The sequence below is a fragment of the Lepidochelys kempii genome, chromosome 10 (assembly GCF_965140285.1).
Source record: "Lepidochelys kempii isolate rLepKem1 chromosome 10, rLepKem1.hap1, whole genome shotgun sequence".
Lineage (NCBI taxonomy): Eukaryota > Metazoa > Chordata > Testudines > Cheloniidae > Lepidochelys > Lepidochelys kempii.
In genome coordinates this window covers 9,132,580-9,155,341 of record NC_136389.1, presented here as the reverse complement: position 1 = coordinate 9,155,341, position 22,762 = coordinate 9,132,580, and the positions used below count along the sequence as shown (strand labels likewise).

The following is a 22,762-nucleotide window of genomic DNA, read 5'->3' as shown; positions in this document are numbered from 1 at the left end:
GCACTGGGGAATTCTCCCCTTGCCACAGGCCAGGGGCTCTTGGAGGACGTCTGCACTGCAGTTAAACACCCACGGTGGGCCCATGCCAGTTGACTCTACTCACGTAGCTCGGGCAAAGAGGCTGTTTAATTGCAGTGCAGACGTTTGGGCTCGGGCTACAACTCGAGCTCTGGGACCCTCCCACCTCACAGGGTCCTAGAGCCTGGGCTCCAGGCCGAGCTGGAATGTCTACACCACAATTAAACAACCCCTTCCTTAGCCCCTGAGCCCCGCAAGCCTGAGTCAGCTGGAACAGGCTAGCTGCAGATTTTTAATTGCAGGGTAGACACACCGTTGGGGCTTACAGGGTTCAGGGTAGATGGGAGAATTAATCTCTCCCTTTCTAGCCTCCCTCTTGGTAACAATCCTCCAGTTTGGGGGCAACCCAGTCTCTCACTATGTGCTGTGATGGGGCCCTATTGAATTCACAGGGGGTAACTGTAGCCTGCAGGGGACAGAATAGGGCCCCAGGATTCCCCACTGTGCTCCTTGCCAGATTCTCTGCTCTCCTCCTTTTCACAGCCTTGCAGGAAGCACTGCTCCCCATCTCTTTTCCTTCCGGTTTCACCCTCTGCCTGACCCGAAGCCAAGATGCCTGGTGGGTACAAAGGCGAGTGCGGGGACGATGTTGACCCCATGCCGTTCCTGAATCCCCCCGAGAAAGAGAAGCTGGAGGCCATGAACAAGCCCTATGACATCAAGAAGTCGTGCTGGGTCAAGGATGACAAGGAGGGTTTCGTTGCCGGGGAGATCCAGTCTGACAAGGGTGACCAAGTCGTTGTGAAGACTGTGACCAACCAGGTACAGTCGGCTCTGTGAGTTGGATGTGAGAATGACAGCAGCTCCCATGGGGTCACTGTCCTAACACTGCAGCTGCATCACCAGTGTAAGCCTCTAGATTTCAGGGCCTGGTTTCTCCCTCCTCCTTCTATGGAGCAGAGGCTTAAAATCAATGGAAATCCAGGGTATTATCTGGTGAGAGGGGGAAGGAACCAGGCCCAGGAGTTAACTGACCAAATAAGATTAGCCCTGAAGCCAAGTGGTGCGAGTAAGGATTACTCCTGTGAGTAAAGCTTTGCTGGATCAATACATTGTTAGTCTGAAGCCTGTAGCCTCCGGCAGGCTGAAAGTGGCAGTGGCTGCCTGGCAGGGCTTGAAGGAGAGCTTTGCCGTTTGCTTTGCAGCTCTCTCTTTCTGCCCATAGTTTTGTGGGAAGGATGCTCGTTAACAGTCTGAGCATCTTTCACACAAAGCCTCTGAGGTTTGGTCTGATTAGAATGTCCCTGTGCTGGATTGGCAGCCCGGGCGAGTGAAGCCTGCTCTCTCCAGGGCGGGCCCGGCATGGCGAGCACCAATCCACGTGCCCCCCGCCCTGCCCTGCTGACGTGCCTTCGGCCATGACCTGGCCTGAACCGTGCTAGGGCTGGAAGTTCAGTGTCCATGGGCCATGTAGGCCTTGGCCCTCTCTGCAGAGCCAGTCAAAAAGGTGTCGTTGACAATGAGTGCAGGAGGGGTTGAGATATGGCTGGGTGTCCATGGAGACCATCAGACCCATCTCACATAGCATCTGATGGGTGCTCACTGGCCTAACACCTTTCAGTGACTATTGAAAGAGGCTGGATTGAACCCAGGGACCATAGGGCATAAGGCTCTACATCCCATCTGCCAGTTACCTCTAACTCTGGGTCAAATATTCTGATGGAGACAGAATGCAGACCGACCCCACTTACATAGTGCTTCCCTATCTCCCCAGACCCTCACCATGAAGAAGGATGATATCCAGCAGATGAACCCACCGAAGTTCTACCAGGTCAGCGACATGGCCAACATGACCTTCCTGAACGAGGCCAGCGTCTTGGACAACCTACGGCAGCGTTACAGCCACATGAGGATCTATGTGAGTGGAAGGCTCGCAGGGGACAGCCGAGTAGCGTGTGGCAATGAACATGCCAGGCATTAGTGGGTCAGAAATAGTCGCTGACGCCAATTCAGAGGCCCAGATCCAGACCTGAGTTACTTCAGTGTAAATCTGGAGGAACTTTCTTCTTTCTGAGTTCCACTCCATTCAAACCCTCCTCCAGGCCTGCTTGGCTCTCACCTGGTTAAAGCAGATGCATGTCAGGCAGCCTGGATTCTCACGCTCGCTCTGCCTCTGTACGCAATCAGCCAAGTCAAGTCACCGCTCTGTGCCTCAGTTTCCCCATCTGTAAAACCGGGACAATGAATGACAGGTGTTGGAAGCACTCGTTCGTGCTTGTAAAGCCCTTTAGGATCCCTGAGTGCAAGGTGCTAGATGAGTGTCAGGCATTAGAGAGACCTGAAGTATCACCTGAGGTGGCACAATAAACCAGCTCCGTGCTTCCCATTGCAAACTGGTTTTCCTCATGCTGGCTGGTTTGTCTTCTCCTTCTCACCCTCCAGACGTACTCTGGTTTGTTCTGCGTGACCATCAACCCCTACAAGTGGCTGCCAATCTACGGAGCCCGGGTGGTCCAGATGTACAAGGGCAAGAAGCGTACTGAGATGCCCCCTCACCTCTTCTCCATCTCTGACAATGCCTATCATGACATGCTCCAAGGTGAGTGCGAAGGGCAAACCGGCTTCCCTACTCCCCCGGAGCCTCCATCCTTGTTCATCCCAACCACGGCTGCCCCTGGAGATCCCTCTGGGGCGGGGTGAGTTTCCCCCAGCAGTGAAAGTTGCTGCAAAGTTGGGCATCACCTGAGCTTTTGGGGAGGGAGAGACAAGCCAGGTCCCCCCTGCTGAATCCAGGGCTCTGATGCCACAGAGCCCCCCCCCATGGAAGGGCTCCTGCAGAGCATGTTCTGAAGATGGCACTTGCCCCTTCCTTGCCAACACCCATGGGTTAGGCTTCCCTGTGTGGATGGAAGAGGAAGGGCACATCTGGGAGCAGAGGGGCAGGGACCAAGGGTGTTATCCCCAAGCCCAGACTATGCACACCCTGCAGGACTGGTGCTTTGTTCCTAGGGGTTTCTGGAGAGCCTCATTAACCCTGGCCTTGTCCTGTTTGTTGTTCCCCCACAGACCGTGAAAACCAGTCTATGCTGATTACGTAAGTATTCCTTGGCAGTCTTCACTGCCGATCACTATGACGTGATCGGAATAACAGAGACTTGGTGGGATAACTCATATGACTGGAGTACTGTCATGGATGGTTATAAACTGTTCAGGAAGGACAGGCAGGGCAGAAAAGGTGGGGGAGTAGCACTGTATGTAAGGGAGCAGTATGACTGCTCAGAGCTCCGGTACGAAACTGCAGAAAAACCTGAGTGTCTCTGGATTAAGTTTAGAAGTGTGTGCAACAAGAGTGATGTAGTGGTGGGAGTCTGCTATAGACCACCGGACCAGGGGGATGAGGTGGATGAGGCTTTCTTCCGGCAGCTCATGGAAGCTACTAGATCGCATGCCCTGATTCTCATGGGTGACTTTAATTTTCCTGATATCTGCTGGGAGAGCAATACAGCGGTGCATAGACAATCCAGGAAGTTTTTGGAAAGCGTAGGGGACAATTTCCTGGCGCAAGTGCTAGAGGAGCCAACTAGGGGGGGTGCTTTTCTTGACCTGCTGCTCACAAACCGGGTAGAATTAGTGGGGGAAGCAAAAGTGGATGGGAATCTGGGAGGCAGTGACCATGAGTTGGTTGAGTTCAGGATCCTGACGCAGGGAACAAAGGTAAGCAGCAGGATACGGACCCTGGACTTCAGGAAAGCAGACTTCGACTCCCTCAGGGAACGGATGGCCAGGATCCCCTGGGGGACTAACTTGAAGGGGAAAGGAGTCCAGGAGAGCTGGCTGTATTTCAAGGAATCCCTGTTGAGGTTACAGGGACAAACCATCCCGATGAGTCGAAAGAATAGTAAATATGGCAGGCGACCAACTTGGCTTAATGGTGAAATCCTAGCGGATCTTAAACATAAAAAAGAAGCTTACAAGAAGTGGAAGGTTGGACATATGACCAGGGAAGAGTATAAAAATATTGCTCGGGCATGTAGGAATGTTATCAGGAGGGCCAAATCGCACCTGGAGCTGCAGCTAGCCAGAGATGTCAAGAGTAACAAGAAGGGTTTCTTCAGGTATGTTGGCAACAAGAAGAAAGCCAAGGAATGTGTGGGCCCCTTACTGAATGAGGGAGGCAACCTAGTGACAGAGGATGTGGAAAAAGCTAATGTACTCAATGCTTTTTTTGCCTCTGTTTTCATTAACAAGGTCAGCTCCCAGACTGCTGCGCTGGGCATCACAAAATGCGGAAGAGATGGCCAGCCCTCTGTGGAGATAGAGGCGGTTAGGGACTATTTAGAAAAGCTGGACGTGCACAAGTCCATGGGGCCGGACGAGTTGCATCCGAGAGTGCTGAAGGAATTGGCGGCTGTGATTGCAGAGCCACTGGCCATTATCTTTGAAAACTCGTGGCGAACCGGGGAAGTCCCGGATGACTGGAAAAAGGCTAATGTAGTGCCAATCTTTAAAAAAGGGAAGAAGGAAGATCCTGGGAACTACAGGCCAGTCAGCCTCACCTCAGTCCCTGGAAAAATCATGGAGCAGGTCCTCAAAGAATCAATCCTGAAGCACTTGCATGAGAGGAAAGTGATCAGGAACAGCCAGCATGGATTCACCAAGGGAAGGTCATGCCTGACTAATCTAATCGCCTTTTATGATGAGATTACTGGTTCTGTGGATGAAGGGAAAGCAGTGGATGTATTGTTTCTTGACTTTAGCAAAGCTTTTGACACGGTCTCCCATAGTATTCTTGTCAGCAAGTTAAGGAAGTATGGGCTGGATGAATGCACCATAAGGTGGGTAGAAAGCTGGCTAAATTGTCGGGCTCAACGGGTAGTGATCAATGGCTCCATGTCTAGTTGGCAGCCGGTATCAAGTGGAGTGCCCCAGGGGTCGGTCCTGGGGCCGGTTTTATTCAATATCTTCATAAATGATCTGGAGGATGGTGTGGATTGCACTCTCAGCAAATTTGCAGATGATACTAAACTGGGAGGAGTGGTAGATACGCTGGAGGGGAGGGATAGGATACAGAAGGACCTAGACCAATTGGAAGATTGGGCCAAAAGGAATCTGATGAGGTTCAATAAGGATAAGTGCAGGGTCCTGCACTTAGGACGGAAGAACCCAATGCACAGCTACAGACTAGGGACCGAATGGCTAGGCAGCAGTTCTGCAGAAAAGGACCTAGGGGTGACAGTGGACGAGAAGCTGGATATGAGTCAGCAGTGTGCCCTTGTTGCCAAGAAGGCCAATGGCATTTTGGGATGTATAAGTAGGGGCATAGCGAGCAGATCGAGGGACGTGATCGTTCCCCTCTATTCGACATTGGTGAGGCCTCATCTGGAGTACTGTGTCCAGTTTTGGGCCCCACACTTCAAGAAGGATGTGGATAAATTGGAGAGAGTCCAGCGAAGGGCAACAAAAATGATTAGGGGACTGGAACACATGAGTTATGAGGAGAGGCTGAGGGAGCTGGGATTGTTTAGCCTGCAGAAGAGAAGAATGAGGGGGGATTTGATAGCTGCTTTCAACTACCTGAAAGGGGGTTCCAAAGAGGATGGCTCTAGACTGTTCTCAATGGTAGCAGATGACAGAACGAGGAGTAATGGTCTCAAGTTGCAGTGGGGGAGGTTTAGATTGGATATTAGGAAAAACTTTTTCACTAAGAGGGTGGTGAAACACTGGAATGCGTTACCTAGGGAGGTGGTAGAATCTCCTTCCTTAGAGGTTTTTAAGGTCAGGCTTGACAAAGCCCTGGCTGGGATGATTTAACTGGGAATTGGTCCTGCTTTGAGCAGGGGGTTGGACTAGATGACCTTCTGGGGTCCCTTCCAACCCTGATATTCTATGATTCTATGATTCTATTCTATGATTCAGCTGGTCATCTCCACTGAGCGAGAGGGGAACAGGGCTCAGGGAGAGGAGGTTGTATTAAGTCTGGGAGGGAAAGTTGTCCGGTGGTTAGAGCAAGGGCTGGCAGTCAGGATACCCCGGTTCTGTTCTTGACGGTCATGGACTAAGGTCCCGATTGTCCTTGGGAGTGTGGGTAGCAAGGGGGACAGGAGCCTTTCCCCACACTTGTGTGCCCTGCGCAAGGACCAGCTGCAAATGCCATCCCTGGGATTGGAAGGGGTGTGTGTGGGGGCGGGAATGTTCCCTCGATGCATCCCTGGGGGCTCTTAATTTTTCTGCTGATTCTCTGCAGGTTTAGTAGAGGCAAGATGCACAATCCCCAGCTCCGCCACAGTCTGCCCCCTTGCCATGCACAGATCGGTGAGCTCAGAGTCTCTCTGCAGTGTCCAGGATATAATTCAGCAAACTGAGATGATCCCCGCCATCCCAGCATGGACACTGTAGATATGTAATACCCCAGATTGCCCCCTCATGGCCTGGAATGGCCCTGCAGACACCCTGCCTCAGTTTCCCTCTGAGTTCTGAGAATAATACACTTCTACCCAGAATCTTCAAGAACAATATTACTTACAACACACACACACACACACACACAACCTTGGGCTAATTTATCAGATTAACCAGCTCCCCCTTTAGATTCAGGGTTTCACAGCCCTCCTTCTTGGGGATCTATGCTTCTGAGTTCGTCCTTTCAGGCTCAGCAGCTCCTCCTTGACTGAGCTTTCAGCCTTCTTTTGAGCACCCACCCAGTCAAATAATCAGTCTCTTGATCCTTCCCAGGTGGGTCTAATAACCCCAAGCCGCTGTCTGCGAGAGAGGGGAGCTTTGCTCCCTTCCCCCCCACTCTACCAGGCTCCAGGTCTCAGACCCTTAAAGGAACAGTGGTCTTGGATGGCCCTATATCTTTCCTCTGCCTCCTCAAGCTACTTCCCTGGGCTGTAAAGGCTGGAAACCTATTAGAGACCCAGGTGCCACCAGCACACAGTATGGGCCATGTGTTGTAAAACTAGGGCAATGATGCAGATTTTGCAAAAATGTAAAACTCCTTCTAATGACTCTTCAGGAAGTATCAACTGTAGGCCTGATTCTCCTCTCGCTTACATTGGCCTTACACCCCTCCCCTGTTCTTGACTTTAATTAAGTTACTCCGATTTTGCCCTGGTGCAAGGGAAAGCAGAATCAGCCCCGGTGAGCTTTCTAAGTGACCATTCATGTCACAGATGTCTTTCCCCAGGGCAACTGCCTTCAATCTTTCCCGGCTCATTCTTGGGAGGGTCAGTCCCTCCAAGAACGGGCTCATGCCTGCAAACACACGCAATAGAAGCAATGACAGGTTTCAAAGTAGCAGCTGTGTTAGTCTGTATCCACAAAAAGAAAAGGAGGACATGTGAGTTATCCCACCAAAAAGGACAGAGACTTGGTGGGATAACTCACATGACTGGAGTACTGTCATGGATGGTTATAAACTGTTCAGGAAGGACAGGCAAGGCAGAAAAGGTGGGGGAGTAGCACTGTATGTAAGGGAGCTTAGAAGTGTGAGCAACAAGAGTGATGTAGTGGTGGGAGTCTACTATAGACCACCGGACCAGGGGATGAGGTGGATGAGGCTTTCTTCCGGCAGCTCGCAGAAGCTACTAGATCGCATGCCCTGGTTCTCATGGGTGACTTTAATTTTCCTGATATCTGCTGGGAGAGCAGTACAGCGGTGCATAGACAATCCAGGAAGTTTTTGGAAAGCGTAGGGGAAAATTTCCTGGTGCAAGTGCTAGAGGAGCCAACTAGGGGGGGAGCTTTTCTTGACCTGCTGCTTACAAACAGGGAAGAATTAGTGGGGGAAGCAAAAGTGGACGGGAATCTGGGAGGCAGTGACCATGAGTTGGTTGAGTTCAGGATCCTGACACAGGGAAGAAAGGTAAGCAGCAGGATACGGACCCTGGACTTCAGGAAAGCAGACTTTGACTCCCTCAGGGAACGGATGGCCAGGATCCCCTGGGGGACTAACTTGAAGGGGAAAGGAGTCCAGGAGAGCTGGCTGTATTTCAAGGAATCCCTGTTGAGGTTACAGGGACAAACCACCCCGATGAGTCGAAAGAATAGTAAATATGGCAGGCGACCAGCTTGGCTTAACGGTGAAATCCTAGAGGATCTTAAACATAAAAAAGAAGCTCACAAGAAGTGGAAGGTTGGACATATGACCAGGGAAGAGTATAAAAATATTGCTCGGGCATGTAGGAATGAAATCAGGAGGGCCAAATCGCACCTGGAGCTGCAGCTAGTGAGAGATGTCAAGAGTAACAAGAAGGGTTTCTTCAGGTATGTTGGCAACAAGAAGAAAGCCAAGGAAAGTGTGGGCCCCTTACTGAATGAGGGAGGCAACCTAGTGACAGAGGATGTGGAAAAAGCTAATGTGCTCAATGCTTTTTTTGCCTCTGTCTTCACGAACAAGGTCAGCTCCCAGACTGCTGCGCTGGGCATCACAACATGGGGAGTAGATGGTCAGCCCTCTGTGGAGAAAGAGGTGGTTAGGGACTATTTAGAAAAGCTGGACGTGCACAAATCCATGGGGCCGGACGAGTTGCATCTGAGAGTGCTAAAGGAATTGGTGGCTGTGATTGCAGAGCCATTGGCCATTATCTTTGAAAACTCGTGGCGAATGGGGGAAGTCCCAGATGACTGGAAAAAGGCTAATGTAGTGCCAATCTTTAAAAAAGGGAAGAAAGAGGATCCTGGGAACTACAGGCCAGTCAGCCTTACCTCAGTGCCCGGAAAAATCATGGAGCAGGTCCTCAAGGAATCAATCCTGAAGCACTTACATGAGAGGAAAGTGATCAGGAACAGTCAGCATGGATTCACCAAGGGAAGGTCATGCCTGACTAATCTAATCGCCTTCTATGATGAGATTACTGGTTCTGTGGATGAAGAGAAAGCAGTGGATGTATTGTTTCTTGACTTTAGCAAAGCTTTTGACACGGTCTCCCACAGTATTCTTGTCAGCAAGTTAAAGAAGTACAGGCTGGATGAATGCACTATAAGGTGGGGAGAAAGTTGGCTAGATTGTCGGGCTCAATGGGTAGTGATCAATGGCTCCATGTCTAGTTGGCAGCCGGTGTCAAGTGGAGTGCCCCAGGGGTCGGTCCTGGGGCCAGTTTTGTTCAATATCTTCATAAATGATCTGGAGGATGGTGTGGATTGCACTCTCAGCAAATTTGCGGATGATACTAAACTGGGAGGAGTGGTTGATATGCTGGAGGGCAGGGATAGGATACAGAGGGACCTAGACAAATTGGAGGATTGGGCCAAAAGAAATCTGATGAGGTTCAATAAGGATAAGTGCAGGGTCCTGCGCTTAGGACGGAAGAATCCAATGCACAGCTACAGACTAGGGACCGAATGGCTAGGCAGCAGTTCTGCAGAAAAGGACCTAGGGGTGACAGTGGACGAGAAGCTGGATATGAGTCAGCAGTGTGCCCTTGTTGCCAAGAAGGCCAATGGCATTTTGGGATGTATAAGTAGGGGCATAGCGAGCAGATCGAGGGACGTGATCGTTCCCCTCTATTCGACATTGGTGAGGCCTCATCTGGAGTACTGTGTCCAGTTTTGGGCCCCGCACTACAAGAAGGATGTGGATAAATTGGAAAGAGTCCAGCGAAGGGCAACAAAAATGATTAGGGGTCTGGAATACATGACTTATGAGGAGAGGCTGAGGGAACTGGGATTGTTTAGTCTGCAGAAGAGAAGAATGAGAGGGGATTTGATAGCTGCTTTCAACTACATGAGAGGTGGTTCCAGAGAGGATGGTTCTAGACTATTCTCAGTGGTAGAAGAGGACAGGACAAGGAGTAATGGTCTCAAGTTGCAGTGGGGGAAGTTTAGGTTGGATATTAGGAAAAACTTCTTCACTAGGAGGGTGGTGAAACACTGGAATGCATTACCGAGGGAGGTGGTAGAATCTCCTTCCTTAGAAGTTTTTAAGGTCAGGCTTGACAAAGCCCTGGCTGGGATGATTTAGCTGGGGACTGGTCCTGCTTTGAGCAGGGGGTTGGAATAGATGACCTCCTGAGGTCCCTTCCAACCCTGATATTCTATGGTTCTATGATTCTATGACTTGTGGCACCTTAGAGACTAACCAATTTATTTGAGCATAAGCTTTCGTGAGCTACAGCTCACTTCATCGGATGCATTCAGTGGAAAATACAGTGGGGAGATTTATATACACAGAGAACATGAAACAATGGGTTGTTATTTCTCTCCTAACACAGAGAGATCATTTCTTACCTGTCACTTGTTTCTTTTTACCAACACCTTGTTTCTCCTGTTTGTTTTATTTAGCGGAGAATCCGGTGCTGGCAAGACTGAGAACACGAAAAAGGTCATTCAGTACTTTGCCAACATCGGCAGCACGGGCAAGCAGGCTCTTGACGGGAAGGTAAGACGCAGGAACGTGGGCGTACTGTCACAACAGTCATTCAGCTACCCTTGGGAGTTCCCTGAAACTGTTCTTTAAAGAGCTGCAGGAAATGTTTGCAACCAAACCCCAAAGTCTTTTGTGTTTAGATTCCGAGGCCAGAAGGGACGACTGTGACCATCTAGTGTGATCTCCTGTACAACACAGGTCACAGAATTTCCCCAAAATAATCTGCTTTTCCTTGTGCAGGGATCCCTGGAAGATCAAATCATCCAGGCTAATCCTGTTCTGGAGGCATTTGGAAATGCCAAAACTACCAGGAACAACAATTCCTCGCGTTTTGTAAGTACCAGCCTCTCTCCTGACTCCAGTTTCTTTGGGGGAGGGGAGATACTGCAATGATGCAACCCAAAAGTGTTCACAGAGGAAGAAGCCTCTCTAGGAGTAATGACGATAAAAATAAGAAGGATGTATTTAGTACTTTGCATTTCCAAATGACCACGCACGCATTAATTACCCTGCATTTGCTAACATTCCAAATCAAGCTTCATTGCATCCAGGTTCACTAAAACAGGCACAAAAATAGAAAATCAAACATTGCCAGAAGCTGGGAATGGGCGACAGGGGATGGATCACTTGATGATTACCTGCTCTGTTCATTCCCTCTGGGGCAACTGGCATTGGCCACTGTCAGAAGACAGGATGCTGGGCTAGATGGACCTTTCGATTGACCCAGTATGGCCCTTCTTATGTTCTTATGTACAGTAAGAAATACACATTCATATTAATGATCCACTGTATTAGTGACCCTTAGTGCTTATAGATCCAATTCAAAATGCTTTGCAAATGTTAGCAAATGAACCCACAGAACATTCCTGTGAAATAGGTGAGCATCATTAATTCCTTCTGACTGGGAAATCGAGGCATGGAGATTTTTTTAATTCAGGAAATCTCTGAAGCACGTGCTTACGTCCCCCTGGAAGTCAATTGGGTATATGCTAAAATACTTTCCTGAATCAGGGCCAAAGAGCTTTGTCAAAGTCTCATAGCAGGTGCGTGAGAGTGTTCCTGGCTCCCATTCGTCTGTTGTGTGCACTATACAGCATTGCCTCATGCTGTAATAGAAAAGTTTCTTTAAGCTATATTGAAATATCCAGGAACAAAGGCATTTTTATAGATTTGATCTGTGAAAAGACTAATTGCTTCTCGCTGACTTGCAGATTTGCTCCTGCTGCACGGCCCCTATGATCCCTCAGAATCTCTCAGCTACTCCCTGTTGTTAGACAGATATCGCAATAAACGGCCTCCTCTTTCATTTTCTTATCCAGGGCAAATTTATCCGAATTCACTTCGGTACCACGGGCAAACTGGCTGGGGCTGACATTGAGAGCTGTAAGTAGCCACATTAATTTTGTCATTTACTTCCACCTGGGTCTCATCCAAAGGCCATGGGAATGAATGGCAAAACTCGCATTGACATCAGTGGTCTATGGGTCAGGGTCTATATTGTATGGCCGTTTTCTGCACCAGGGCAAAGCTGGAGTTAATTCTATTAACTTGATTGATTCGCTCTGGTGTAAATGAAACCAGAATCTGGTCTCTGGTGAAAAGACCTGTACCAGTAACTGCTACGGTTACTTGTATTCATCATCATCAGGACAATGGCATGACTGTGGTATACTTAGGATTCTAAAAATAGCTGTCTAGGAATGTGCATTGTTCTTTGTTTGCACACATGCATTTAAAACCAAACTTAGACCCACATATCCCAGCTCTTAATGCATAAAGACCCTGGTGTGTTTCCTGGCTAGGGACTTGGAGAGGGCAGAAGAAAGAGAGAGAGGAAACATATGGACGGTTAGGTTTTTTTTCCCTGGGGGATTCTCTATATCTGCTACTTTCAACTGGTCCCTGCCTTGCAGTTCTCTCTGGAGGTCATAGGTTGCATTCACCTCTTTTTTTTTTTTTTAACAAGGAGGTGTAGATTTCCTCCCAGTCAATCAGAACTGCAGCCTAACTGGCTGTTGAGCAATGGAAGGGGCTTCTTTCCCCAACTTCTTCTTTGCAAATGGCTGAATTTCCTGCTTCGGCATCATTTGCATGTTGCAGCCTCAGCTGGTGTGACCAAGAGAGTAAGAGACCAGGAATCAAACGTAAGTCTCCTTCATGTCAATGAGAAACAGCACCATTGGGCCAATGCACATGGGCACAGAACATGACTACAGGGCACAGGGAGTCTTTTCTATGGCCCTTTTTAGAGAGGAAGAGCATCTCAGAGATGATTAGTCGTTTAATCATATATGCAATAGAATCATAGAATCATAGAATATCAGGGTTGGAAGGGACCCCTGAAGGTCATCTAGTCCAACCCCCTGCTCGAAGCAGGACCAATTCCCAGTTAAATCATCCCAGCCAGGGCTTTGTCAAGCCTGACCTTAAAAACCTCTAAGGAAGGAGATTCTACCACCTCCCTAGGTAACGCATTCCAGTGTTTCACCACCCTCTTAGTGAAAAAGTTTTTCCTAATATCCAATCTAAACCTCCCCCACTGCAACTTGAGACCATTACTCCTTGTTCTGTCATCTGCTACCATTGAGAACAGTCTAGAGCCATCCTCTTTGGAACCCCCTTTCAGGTAGTTGAAAGCAGCTATCAAATCCCCCCTCATTCTTCTCTTCTGCAGGCTAAACAATCCCAGCTCCCTCAGCCTCTCCTCATAACTCATGTGTTCTAGACCCCTAATCATTTTTGTTGCCCTTCGCTGGACTCTCTCCAATTTATCCACATCCTTCTTGTAGTGCGGGGCCCAAAACTGGACACAGTACTCCAGATGAGGCCTCACCAATGTCGAATAGAGGGGAACGATCACGTCCCTCGATCTGCTCGCTATGCCCCTACTTATACATTCCAAAATGCCATTGGCCTTCTTGGCAACAAGGGCACACTGCTGACTCATATCCAGCTTCTTGTCCACTGTCACCCCTAGGTCCTTTTCCGCAGAACTGCTGCCTAGCCATTCGGTCCCTAGTCTGTAGCGGTGCATTGGATTCTTCCATCCTAAGTGCAGGACCCTGCACTTATCCTTATTGAACCTCATCAGATTTCTTTTGGCCCAATCCTCCAATTTGTCTAGGTCCCTCTGTATCCTATCCCTCCCCTCCAGCATATCTACCACTCCTCCCAGTTTAGTATCATCCGCAAATTTGCTGAGAGTGCAATCCACACCATCCTCCAGATCATTTATGAAGATATTGAACAAAACCGGCCCCAGGACCGACCCTTGGGGCACTCCACGTGATACCGGCTGCCAACTAGACATGGAGCCATTGATCACTACCCGTTGAGCCCGACAATTTAGCCAGCTTTCTACCCACCTTATAGTGCAAATTGTAAATTGTCAATTATAAATTGACTTTTCATAATATCCTTTGAAATGGAAAGAGCTTTGGGGCAGTTGTGTATCTGGAGATTAGAGCAGGGCTCTGAGAACCAGAAATCCTGGCTTCCTTGGACCCACCACTGACTTATGACCCTGGATAAGTGACTTCATCTCTTGCTTCCATTTCACCCATTTGGAAAATAATTATAATAAAGCTGATCTAACTGGGAATGTTGTGAAACTCATAAAGTTCTTCAAGATCCTCAGCTGAAGGATGCTTTAGGAGTGCAAAGTATTATACTTATTGTTAATGATGGATATAGTGAATGGAGAAGAAATTTGCTTCCAAAGGATACTTACTGTACATGAAATTCTGGCTCCATTGACATCAACAGAGCCAGGATTTCACCCTACACCTTTTACCCATGTCTGCAATCTTAACACAGGCCTGGGTTTACCAATGATCCCCTTTATATTTCAGATCTCCTAGAGAAGTCTCGTGTCATTTCCCAGCAGGCAGCTGAGAGAAGCTATCACATCTTCTACCAGATCCTCTCTAAGAAGAAGCCTGACCTGATTGGTATGGCACTTCTGTGTATATTCACTCTTCTTAACTCAGGCTTCCCTGATATGTCCTCTGTTTCCAGGATGAGAAATCTATTTGCCAAAGCTTTGTTTAGCAGTCGTTAAAGTAGGTTGACTCAAGAAGGTGACCTCTTACTGAAGCAGCTAAGGAGGAGGAGGAACTGTGGGGAGACCAGGCCAGTGAGTGAAGGGGAAGTTGTATTTCCCTTTCTTTAACCCCTGTAACTGACTGGTCTAAGGCGTGCCACGTAAGGTCTCAGCCAGTCTGGTCAGGTTTGGTGCTAAGGTAATGAACATCAGGTGCAAACTGAAGCAATGGATTGCTAGAGCATGGAAATTGCTTATTTCCCTAGACATGGGAAACACATTGAGGCCGAGGTTTTCAATGTTGCATAAGAGATTTGGGTGTCCAGTTCTCACTAATTTTAATGGGAATGAGGTGTCCACATCCCATAGGAGGTCTGAAAATCTCAGCCCTAAAGGAAGGCTCTTACAAAGTGCTCCATTAGAAGTGGATCCCAGGGAAATGAAACTCCTAATTCCCCTTCCCATCTGAAGAGTTTTCCTTCTCCACCCATAGGTCCACTGCAGGTACTGCTGTGTAACTGCATTGCTATCAGAATATGTAATCACCTCTTGGTTTGCCTTCTGCAGAATCTTTGCTTCTGGTGCCTGATCCCAAGCATTACCACTGGATATGTCAGGGTGTAACTACAGTAGACAACATGGATGATGGGGAAGAGCTGCTTGTCACAGATGTAAGTCTGGAAAAATGAAATGGGGGAAAAAGGTCTGGCTCAACAGGTTGCTCCTCCATGATCTCAGTTCTCTCTAGAAATAAGGAGGCAACTTCTTATTAGTGAGAGTAATTAACTATTGCAGCAACTTACCTAGGGATCTTTTAGATTCCTCATCACTCAGAGATTGGGCTTCTCTACAGGATATCCTCTAGCTCAACCAGAAGTTCTGGGCTGGATTCAGGAGATCCTGGGTGAAATTATATGACCTGTGTCAGTCCAGACATAAAACTAGATTAATTATAATGGTCTTTTATAGCCATAACACCTATGAATCTGTAAACTTTGGTGCACATCATGGGGTAAAGCCTGCTTACCTCACTCACATGCACAGTTTCATTGGACTTCTTGCATGTGGAAGCCTAGCACATTCTGAGCCTTCTTTGATGACTGGTTTCATACAGTTTTCTCAAAGGGCAATCTGGCTTTGGAAAGAGCTTATTAGGAACCTTGCTCCTGATGGGGGTATTACAAGCATTGCTTCAGCTACACAGAGTCCAAACTGTCTTCAGCTGCTGCTGTTATATTGCCACACGACCCTCTAGACGAGCTAGGCTTCCCTCACTGTAAATGAGCTGCTAGCTAGAGCAATAGCTTTAGGTGTAGAATAGTCCTCAGAAACACTGAATTTTCCCACATCTTTGTACAGGCTGTTTTAAGTTCAGTTCTGTTATAGACTCACAAGACGGAGATGGGAAAAGGCCAATTAGGTCATCTAGTCCCTCGCCTTGCTGTTATTATAGGGCTGTTTCCTACAGTTAATTCACCAGTGTTTTGGCCAGGCTAGTTTCGGGTGATAGGATTCCACCACTGCCCTTGGAAGACTGGCTGGTGACCTGGATTTCAGGAAATATTGATAAGGGTTCCAAACGGTCAGGTGTTACTCAGCCACATTCCTCTTTGGTGTGACTCTACCAGAGCCAGTGGAGTTACACGAGAGATGGAAGCAGCTCCTTCTGTCTTCCATCAGGCTCATTGTTTGCATGAGATTCAGGTGTCCACCCAGTGTGGAAGTTCAACCACCCCTTTGTTTATTTGGTACAGAATGATGAAATCGTGGTCTGAATTTGAAAAATGATCTTTTTTTTTTTTTAGTGGCGCTTGGTGTTTTACAGGCTTCACTCCTTGAAAATGAATGGATTTAAATGAAACAGCTGAGATTCTCAGAGCCCTCTGAGGGGATTGCAATGCCCTACTCTCCTGAATTTTAAAAAGGGGGCTTTGAAAATCTCAGCAAATGCATTGGATTTAACTCCTTATGTCATGAGATTGTTCAAATGACTATGCCGAAGGGGCAGATCCTCAACTGGCATTAAGTGGTGGATTAAAGACAATCAGGTTACACTGATGTCCATTGGCTGAGGATCTGTCCCAAATGACTTCCCCGAAATGTTATCTAGAGCTAGTTCGAAGGGACCTCACTAGGCTGATCTTGATGGGCTGTGAAATGGCTTTAGGTTTTTATAGTAAGGAGAAGTCCTCCTGCTTAAGGTGCAGGTTTATATTTCCCTTCTGTGGGTCTCTTTCCCTTCGGCCAGGTGGCCTTTGATGTTCTAGGCTTCTTGCCAGAAGAGAAGCTTGGAATTTACAAGCTGACCGGAGGCATCATGCACTTTGGCAACATGAAGTTCAGGCAGAAGGCAAGAGAGGAGCAGGCGGACGTAGACACCACCGAGGGTAGGCTGGGGTCACTGCATTGGGTCAAAGTACGCCCAGGAAATCTACACCCAACCTGAGAATGGATTGTTTTACTCTGCCAGTTCACTGACGTCCCAGAAAAGCTACCCAAACCCAAGCATGTTTCCAAAGGATAAAAATGACCTTAAACAACCAACTGCATCTGAATCTTTAAAGGGAGCAGGTGTGCTACCGGGAGCTGCCCTTCACCACTCCAAAGGGGTGTCAGGCCTAGACAGGTGATTGAGCATTCAGCAAAAGGCTTGATTGTTCCTCATAGACATCACCCTGCATTGCAGCTAGTATGGAGTCCTGGGGGAGTGGGCAGACAGAATGTCTCCTGGAGGACAAAGGCAGAGCACCCTCTGCTGCGTCTCTTTCTTGACTGTGCTCTACTCCCTCAACTCCAATATGGCTGGCCAGCTCCGCTGGCCACTGTGTGTGAGGGGACAAAACTATGGCCCCTCCGCACTCCTTGGGGAGTGCTGTGCTGTAGCGGTGAAGCAGTCTCTGTCTCCCCAGAGTGCAGAACACATAACCCCTTTCCGGAATATGCAAAAAGACACAAACAGGAGATCAAGCAACATTATTCCTCCCTTTAAGATTAACTAGGTTCCTCCTGTCCTTCAACAGTGGCTGACAAAGTTGCCCACCTCATGGGTCTCAACTCCGGAGAGCTCCAGAAGGGCATCACCAGGCCCCGGGTGAAAGTGGGCAATGAGTTTGTGCAGAAGGGGCAGAACATGGAACAGTGCTATAACTCCGTCGGCGCCCTGGGCAAGGCTACCTATGACAAAATGTTCAAGTGGATGGTGGTCAGAATCAACAAGACCTTAGACACCAAGATGCAGAGACAATTCTTCATCGGGGTACTGGACATCGCAGGCTTTGAGATCTTTGAGGTACACAAAGCAAGAGAACCTCTCTCTGAAGTGGGACCCCTCTGTGAAAATATTCCCTTATCATCCTGCCCCCCTCCAAAATGTTAACTTCAGTATCCATGCACATGCCGGCATAGTCAGTCATCATCCAGTGGGATGGGTCACTAAATCAAGGGCACCAAACCGAGGTCCATACCTTGGCAGAAAACAATCAGAGAGCATGTGGGGGTTAAAAAATGAGCAAATGACCACAGTGGATCCCTCAGTTGCAGGAACCCAGCAATCAGGCGGCTTTGCATCAGGGAAAGAAAGGTGCATGTTGTTCCCCTTTCGGTTACCTAAGGCCGAATTCTGATCTCATTTCCACCACTGAGGGAATCTGAAATATCTCTGAAGTCAGTAGGGTTGCTCTAGACTTGCTCTGGAATAACGGAGATCAGAACGTGTCCCCGGGAGTGGATACGTTGCTTCTTGCCCAGCAGCTGTGTTGTATTTGCAGCCTCTGGGGCTACATTTCAAAGGCTGATTAGTTTATGCATTGCTTCTCCCCATCTCTCTGCAGTTCAACAGCTTTGAGCAGCTGTGCATCAACTTCACCAACGAGAAGCTGCAGCAGTTCTTCAACCACCACATGTTTGTGCTGGAGCAGGAGGAGTACAAGAGAGAGGGCATTGTGTGGGAGTTCATTGACTTTGGCATGGATCTACAGGCTTGCATTGATCTCCTGGAAAAGGTAACTGTCCCTGCCCTGAAGGAGAGGCGCGTGGAGAGAATGAGCTAGAACAGATGCAGAGAAGGGCTACTAGGATGGTTAGAGGAATGGAGAACTTACCTCCAAGAGGAGACATACAGAGCTCGGCTTGTTTAGCCTAACCAAACAAAGGCTGAGGGGAGCTATGGCTGGTCTCTATAAATACACCAGAGGGATAAGCACCAGGGAGGGAGAAGAGTTATTTCAGTTAAGAGCCAATGTTGGCAAAAGAACAAATGGATATAAACTGGCCATCAACAAGTTTAGGCTTGAAATTAAATAAAGGTTTCTAACCATAGGAAGAGTGAAGTTCTGAAACAGCCTCCCCAGGGGAGCTGCCTTCCACGACTGAGCTTGCTAAGTTTATGCAGGGGACGGTATGATGAGACTGCCCACAATGGCATGTGGCCAGTCAGTGACTGCTAGCAGCAAATATCGCCAATGGCCAGAGATGGGACACTCGATGGGGAGGGATCTGAGCTACTACAGTGAATTCTTTCCAGGGGTCTGGCTGGTGGGTTTCACCAACATGCTCAGGGTCTAACTGATCACGATACTTGGGGTAAGGAAGGAATTTTCCCCACGGTCAGATTGGCAGAGACTCTGGGCTTTTTTCGCCTTCCTCTGCAACGTGGGGCATGGGTCTCTTGGTGGTTTGACTAGAGTAAATGGTGGACTCTCAGTAACTTGAAGTCTTTAAATCAGGGGTAGTCAATTACTTTTTGTCAAGGTCCAAATTTCTTGGTCAAGGTATAGTCAAGATCCAGACACTGGAGAAAATAATAATAATAATAAATAAAATAACAATCATGATAATAATAAGTACATAAAAAAAAAAGATTTTGGGGTCCGTTCAAAAGTGTCTGGCAGTCTGGATTTGGGCCGCGGTCTGCTTACTGACTACCTCTTCATGATTTGAGGACTTTAGTAACTCCGCCAGAGGTTAGGGGTCTATTTCAGGAGTGGGTGAGGTTTTGTGGCCTGCGATGTGCAGGAAGTCAGACTAGATGATCACGAGTCTACTCAGCTGCACATAATTACATGACTAGATAATAATCTAGCTGTAAGTGGCAAACTCAAATCAGAGGTGAAGCTGCCCCTGCTCATCACTGAGATGGCAGTAATGGGCTTCTCTCATCTGCTTCTACCTTGTGATCCTCTTTCTTCCCCCAGCCCATGGGCATCTTCTCTATCCTGGAAGAGCAGTGTGTGTTCCCGAAGGCCACGGATGCTACTTTCAAGGCTGCCCTCTATGACAACCACCTAGGCAAATCATCCAACTTCCTGAAACCCAAGGGAGGCAGGGGCAAAGGGCCTGAAGCCCACTTTGAGCTTGTGCACTATGCTGGCACGGTACGTCCCGAACAATGTTATTTTTGTTGGCAAATCATCCATGTAGATCCGGCTACCTGCATGGGCCTGACCCTGCACTCACTGAAGTTAACGATGAAACTCCCACTGACTTTCAGTGGAAATGGAACCAGGACTGCACTGCAAACTCAGGCCTGTTAGACCCATGCCTGAGTGCTCGGTGTTTCCAAGCCCATGTTTCAGCATCCACATAGCACTGGGTAAGGCACCAATCATGTCATGCTTTCAAGGCATTTGACATATCACAGCACAATGTGCCTTTATGGGCCAAATTCCCTGCTGGGATAAACTGGTGGAGCTCTGCTGACTTCAATAAAGTAGCACCAACTTACCCCAGCAGGGAATTTAGTCCTACAGTGTCTCATTGAAATGCATCTCAAAATGCTTTATAACAACAACAACAGAGATAAATCACAATCTAAAACTTCAGCTGGGCAAATGTATGATCAATGACTCGACAGTAGCTCACTTTAGTGGATTATGAGTAGCAAGTCAATTGCATCTGTCAGGCATGGTCTATGTATACTTGGTCCTACTTCAGCGTGGGTGGGATTGAGTAGGTGAGCTCTCCATCCCTTCCAGCCCCGCATTTTTATGATTTTTATTATCAGAGGGGTAGCCGTGTTAGTCTGGATCTGTAAAAGCGGCAAAGAGTCCTCTGGCACCTTACAGACTAACAGACATATTGGAGCATAAGCTTTAGTGGGTGAATACCCACTTCATCTCAGGTGATATGATTTCTATGACACTTCAACACACAAGGCTCAGCTCTGATCAAAAATTAAATCCTTAAAAAAATTCTGCAAACCATCTCCTCCCCCCAGTACCAGGACTTTGTTTCCGGGAGCACAAAGGCTCACAGGACAGTTACTAGGATCGCAAATCAGCCAAGGGGTTAAATTAATTTTTGCTTGTTTCTCAAATGCTGCCAGAAGAGCCGGAGTCCTGAGGTTCGCTGCCGCTTGTCTAGTCTTTCATGGAGACTGTGCCAACGCCTAGCTGCAGGAACAGTCTTTATGCATCTAACCAAACTCTGCCCGTTATTCATGCACGCGACCGCACAGACATTCTGACAAAACATGATCACAGCATGAATCACAAGAGCTTTCTGTATCTTATTTACATTTAGCAGCTATTGCCATTCCCGGGTCACACATGGGCATTTGCCATTGACATTTGTGTTAGACTATGCCACGCTAAGTTCAGATGACACCAGTGGACGGGCCATATTGTCCCCTCTGTCTGTGGCTCCAGGTGAATGTATATTAGGGAAATGTCTAACCTCTGCCTGCAACAGGCCCCCCTCCTCAAAGCCTGTCAAAGCTCCTCCATCAGGGGAACATCTGCTTTCCATGGCAAGAATCCCTGCTAAACCCACAAGACTTCAGTGAGTAAGTTAAGGCTGATCGTGAGTCAGCAATAACTCATTTCAGAGTAACAGCCGTGTTAGTCTGTATGCGCAAAAAGAAAAGGAGTACTTGTGGCTTAGTCTCTAAGGTGCCACAAGTACTCCTTTTCTTTTTGAGCAATAACTCAGTCACTTTCCCGCTTCATGCAGTGGATTTCTCCCCCTCCCTCTTCAGGGGTCTTCAGGGCTAGTGGTCAATGGAGAAGAAGCACCTTCTTATTTGTACTGTGTTGCAGCAACGTTCTCTTTCAGAATCTGGAGTGTTCACTTTTCTCCGCCTTCTCCAGGTGGCGTACAATATTACTGGGTGGCTGGAGAAAAACAAGGACCCCCTGAATGAAACAGTGGTGGGCTTGTTCCAGAAATCCAGCATGGTACTGCTGGGTAATCTCTTTAAAGAGGAGGAGGCTGCAGGTACAGTAAACATCACACAGCACAGCAATGTGGTTGGGCGCAAATGGGACCGTGTCTAGCCCTTTAGTGTTTTCCCTGCAATTCTCTGTGGCAAGGATTAGGCCACTGCTTGTAGCACCCTCTGCAGCCAGGTAACCGACTTCCTCTGCGATACAACCTCTTCCATGCTGACAGGTGGGCTAGCTCAGTCCTTGAAAACGACGCCCCCTTAGCGTTGGCCGAGATAGCTCACCTGGTTGGAATGAAGCCTCTCTAGAACAGTGCTACGGGCACACACTTGTGTCTGAATGAAGGGAGGATGCAGTGCGGAGTTAATGACAAACTATGGAATTCCCTCCAGGCAGTAAATGGCCTTCTGTTGACCAGACAGCTGTCAGGTTTCTATCAACCAGAAAACTTGCTGCCTCATCGGATTGTTGCCAGTCCGGCCTGGGGCGCCCCAGTTCAAAAGATGAATGGGAGAACTATGAAAAGGCTTTTCAGATCTCAAATTATTAACAGATTGGGTCAAATTCTCCTCTCAGTTACACTGGTCCCGCTCCATCCAGTTACAGTGCAAAGCAATGCATAGGCACCCCTGTAACCGAGGGAGAATTTGGCCCCATGATTTACCAATACATGTACTTTCAAACAAAATATTGTAAACTCAGGTTTTCGTTCCCTTCTTTTCCAAGCACTGAGCCCACTTCAGATTCCAGGATTCCCTTACAATAGTAAATGAATACAAAATCCCTAAACCAGAATAGCGGGCAGGTTTGATGGATGCTTGTTTTTTATTTAAGGGGTGTCTTCTCCAGCGAGAACTGTACTGTGAACTACAGGCTCCTGAGGAGATATATGTGTTTTGTGTGCTACAGTATATCACTTATATGTTATGCCTTTTAATATTGTTCAGCTGGTGGTGCCAAGAAGCAGAAGAGAGGCTCTTCTTTCATGACTGTCTCCAACTTCTATAGGGTAAGTGGGCATTCGCCACCTGTCAATTGCAATATAGGGTACTTTATTATTTGTATTTTGGTAGCGACCCAGGCCCCCATTGGGCCAGACACTATACACACATATAACAGAGAGCGGCCCTGCCCAAAGGAGCATACAATCGAGGATATGATCTAGGAATTCTAGCT

At 48.0% G+C, this 22,762-nt stretch overlaps 1 protein-coding gene across 1 annotated transcript in view; it reads left to right on the top strand.

The window, feature by feature from the left end:
- Positions 1–630: 630 nt before the first annotated feature.
- MYH16 (myosin heavy chain 16) overlaps positions 631–22,762 on the top strand; it is a 52,895-nt gene continuing 30,763 nt past the window's right edge. The window contains exons 1-15 of the mRNA XM_073361895.2: positions 631–840; positions 1,793–1,936; positions 2,461–2,617; positions 3,085–3,112; positions 10,300–10,396; positions 10,625–10,717; positions 11,704–11,767; positions 14,236–14,334; positions 14,994–15,097; positions 16,675–16,813; positions 17,447–17,715; positions 18,257–18,427; positions 19,619–19,798; positions 21,512–21,638; positions 22,534–22,595. Of these exons, the coding sequence (XP_073217996.1) occupies positions 631–840; positions 1,793–1,936; positions 2,461–2,617; positions 3,085–3,112; positions 10,300–10,396; positions 10,625–10,717; positions 11,704–11,767; positions 14,236–14,334; positions 14,994–15,097; positions 16,675–16,813; positions 17,447–17,715; positions 18,257–18,427; positions 19,619–19,798; positions 21,512–21,638; positions 22,534–22,595 (1,944 nt within the window). The remainder of the gene's footprint in view (positions 841–1,792; positions 1,937–2,460; positions 2,618–3,084; positions 3,113–10,299; positions 10,397–10,624; positions 10,718–11,703; positions 11,768–14,235; positions 14,335–14,993; positions 15,098–16,674; positions 16,814–17,446; positions 17,716–18,256; positions 18,428–19,618; positions 19,799–21,511; positions 21,639–22,533; positions 22,596–22,762) is intronic.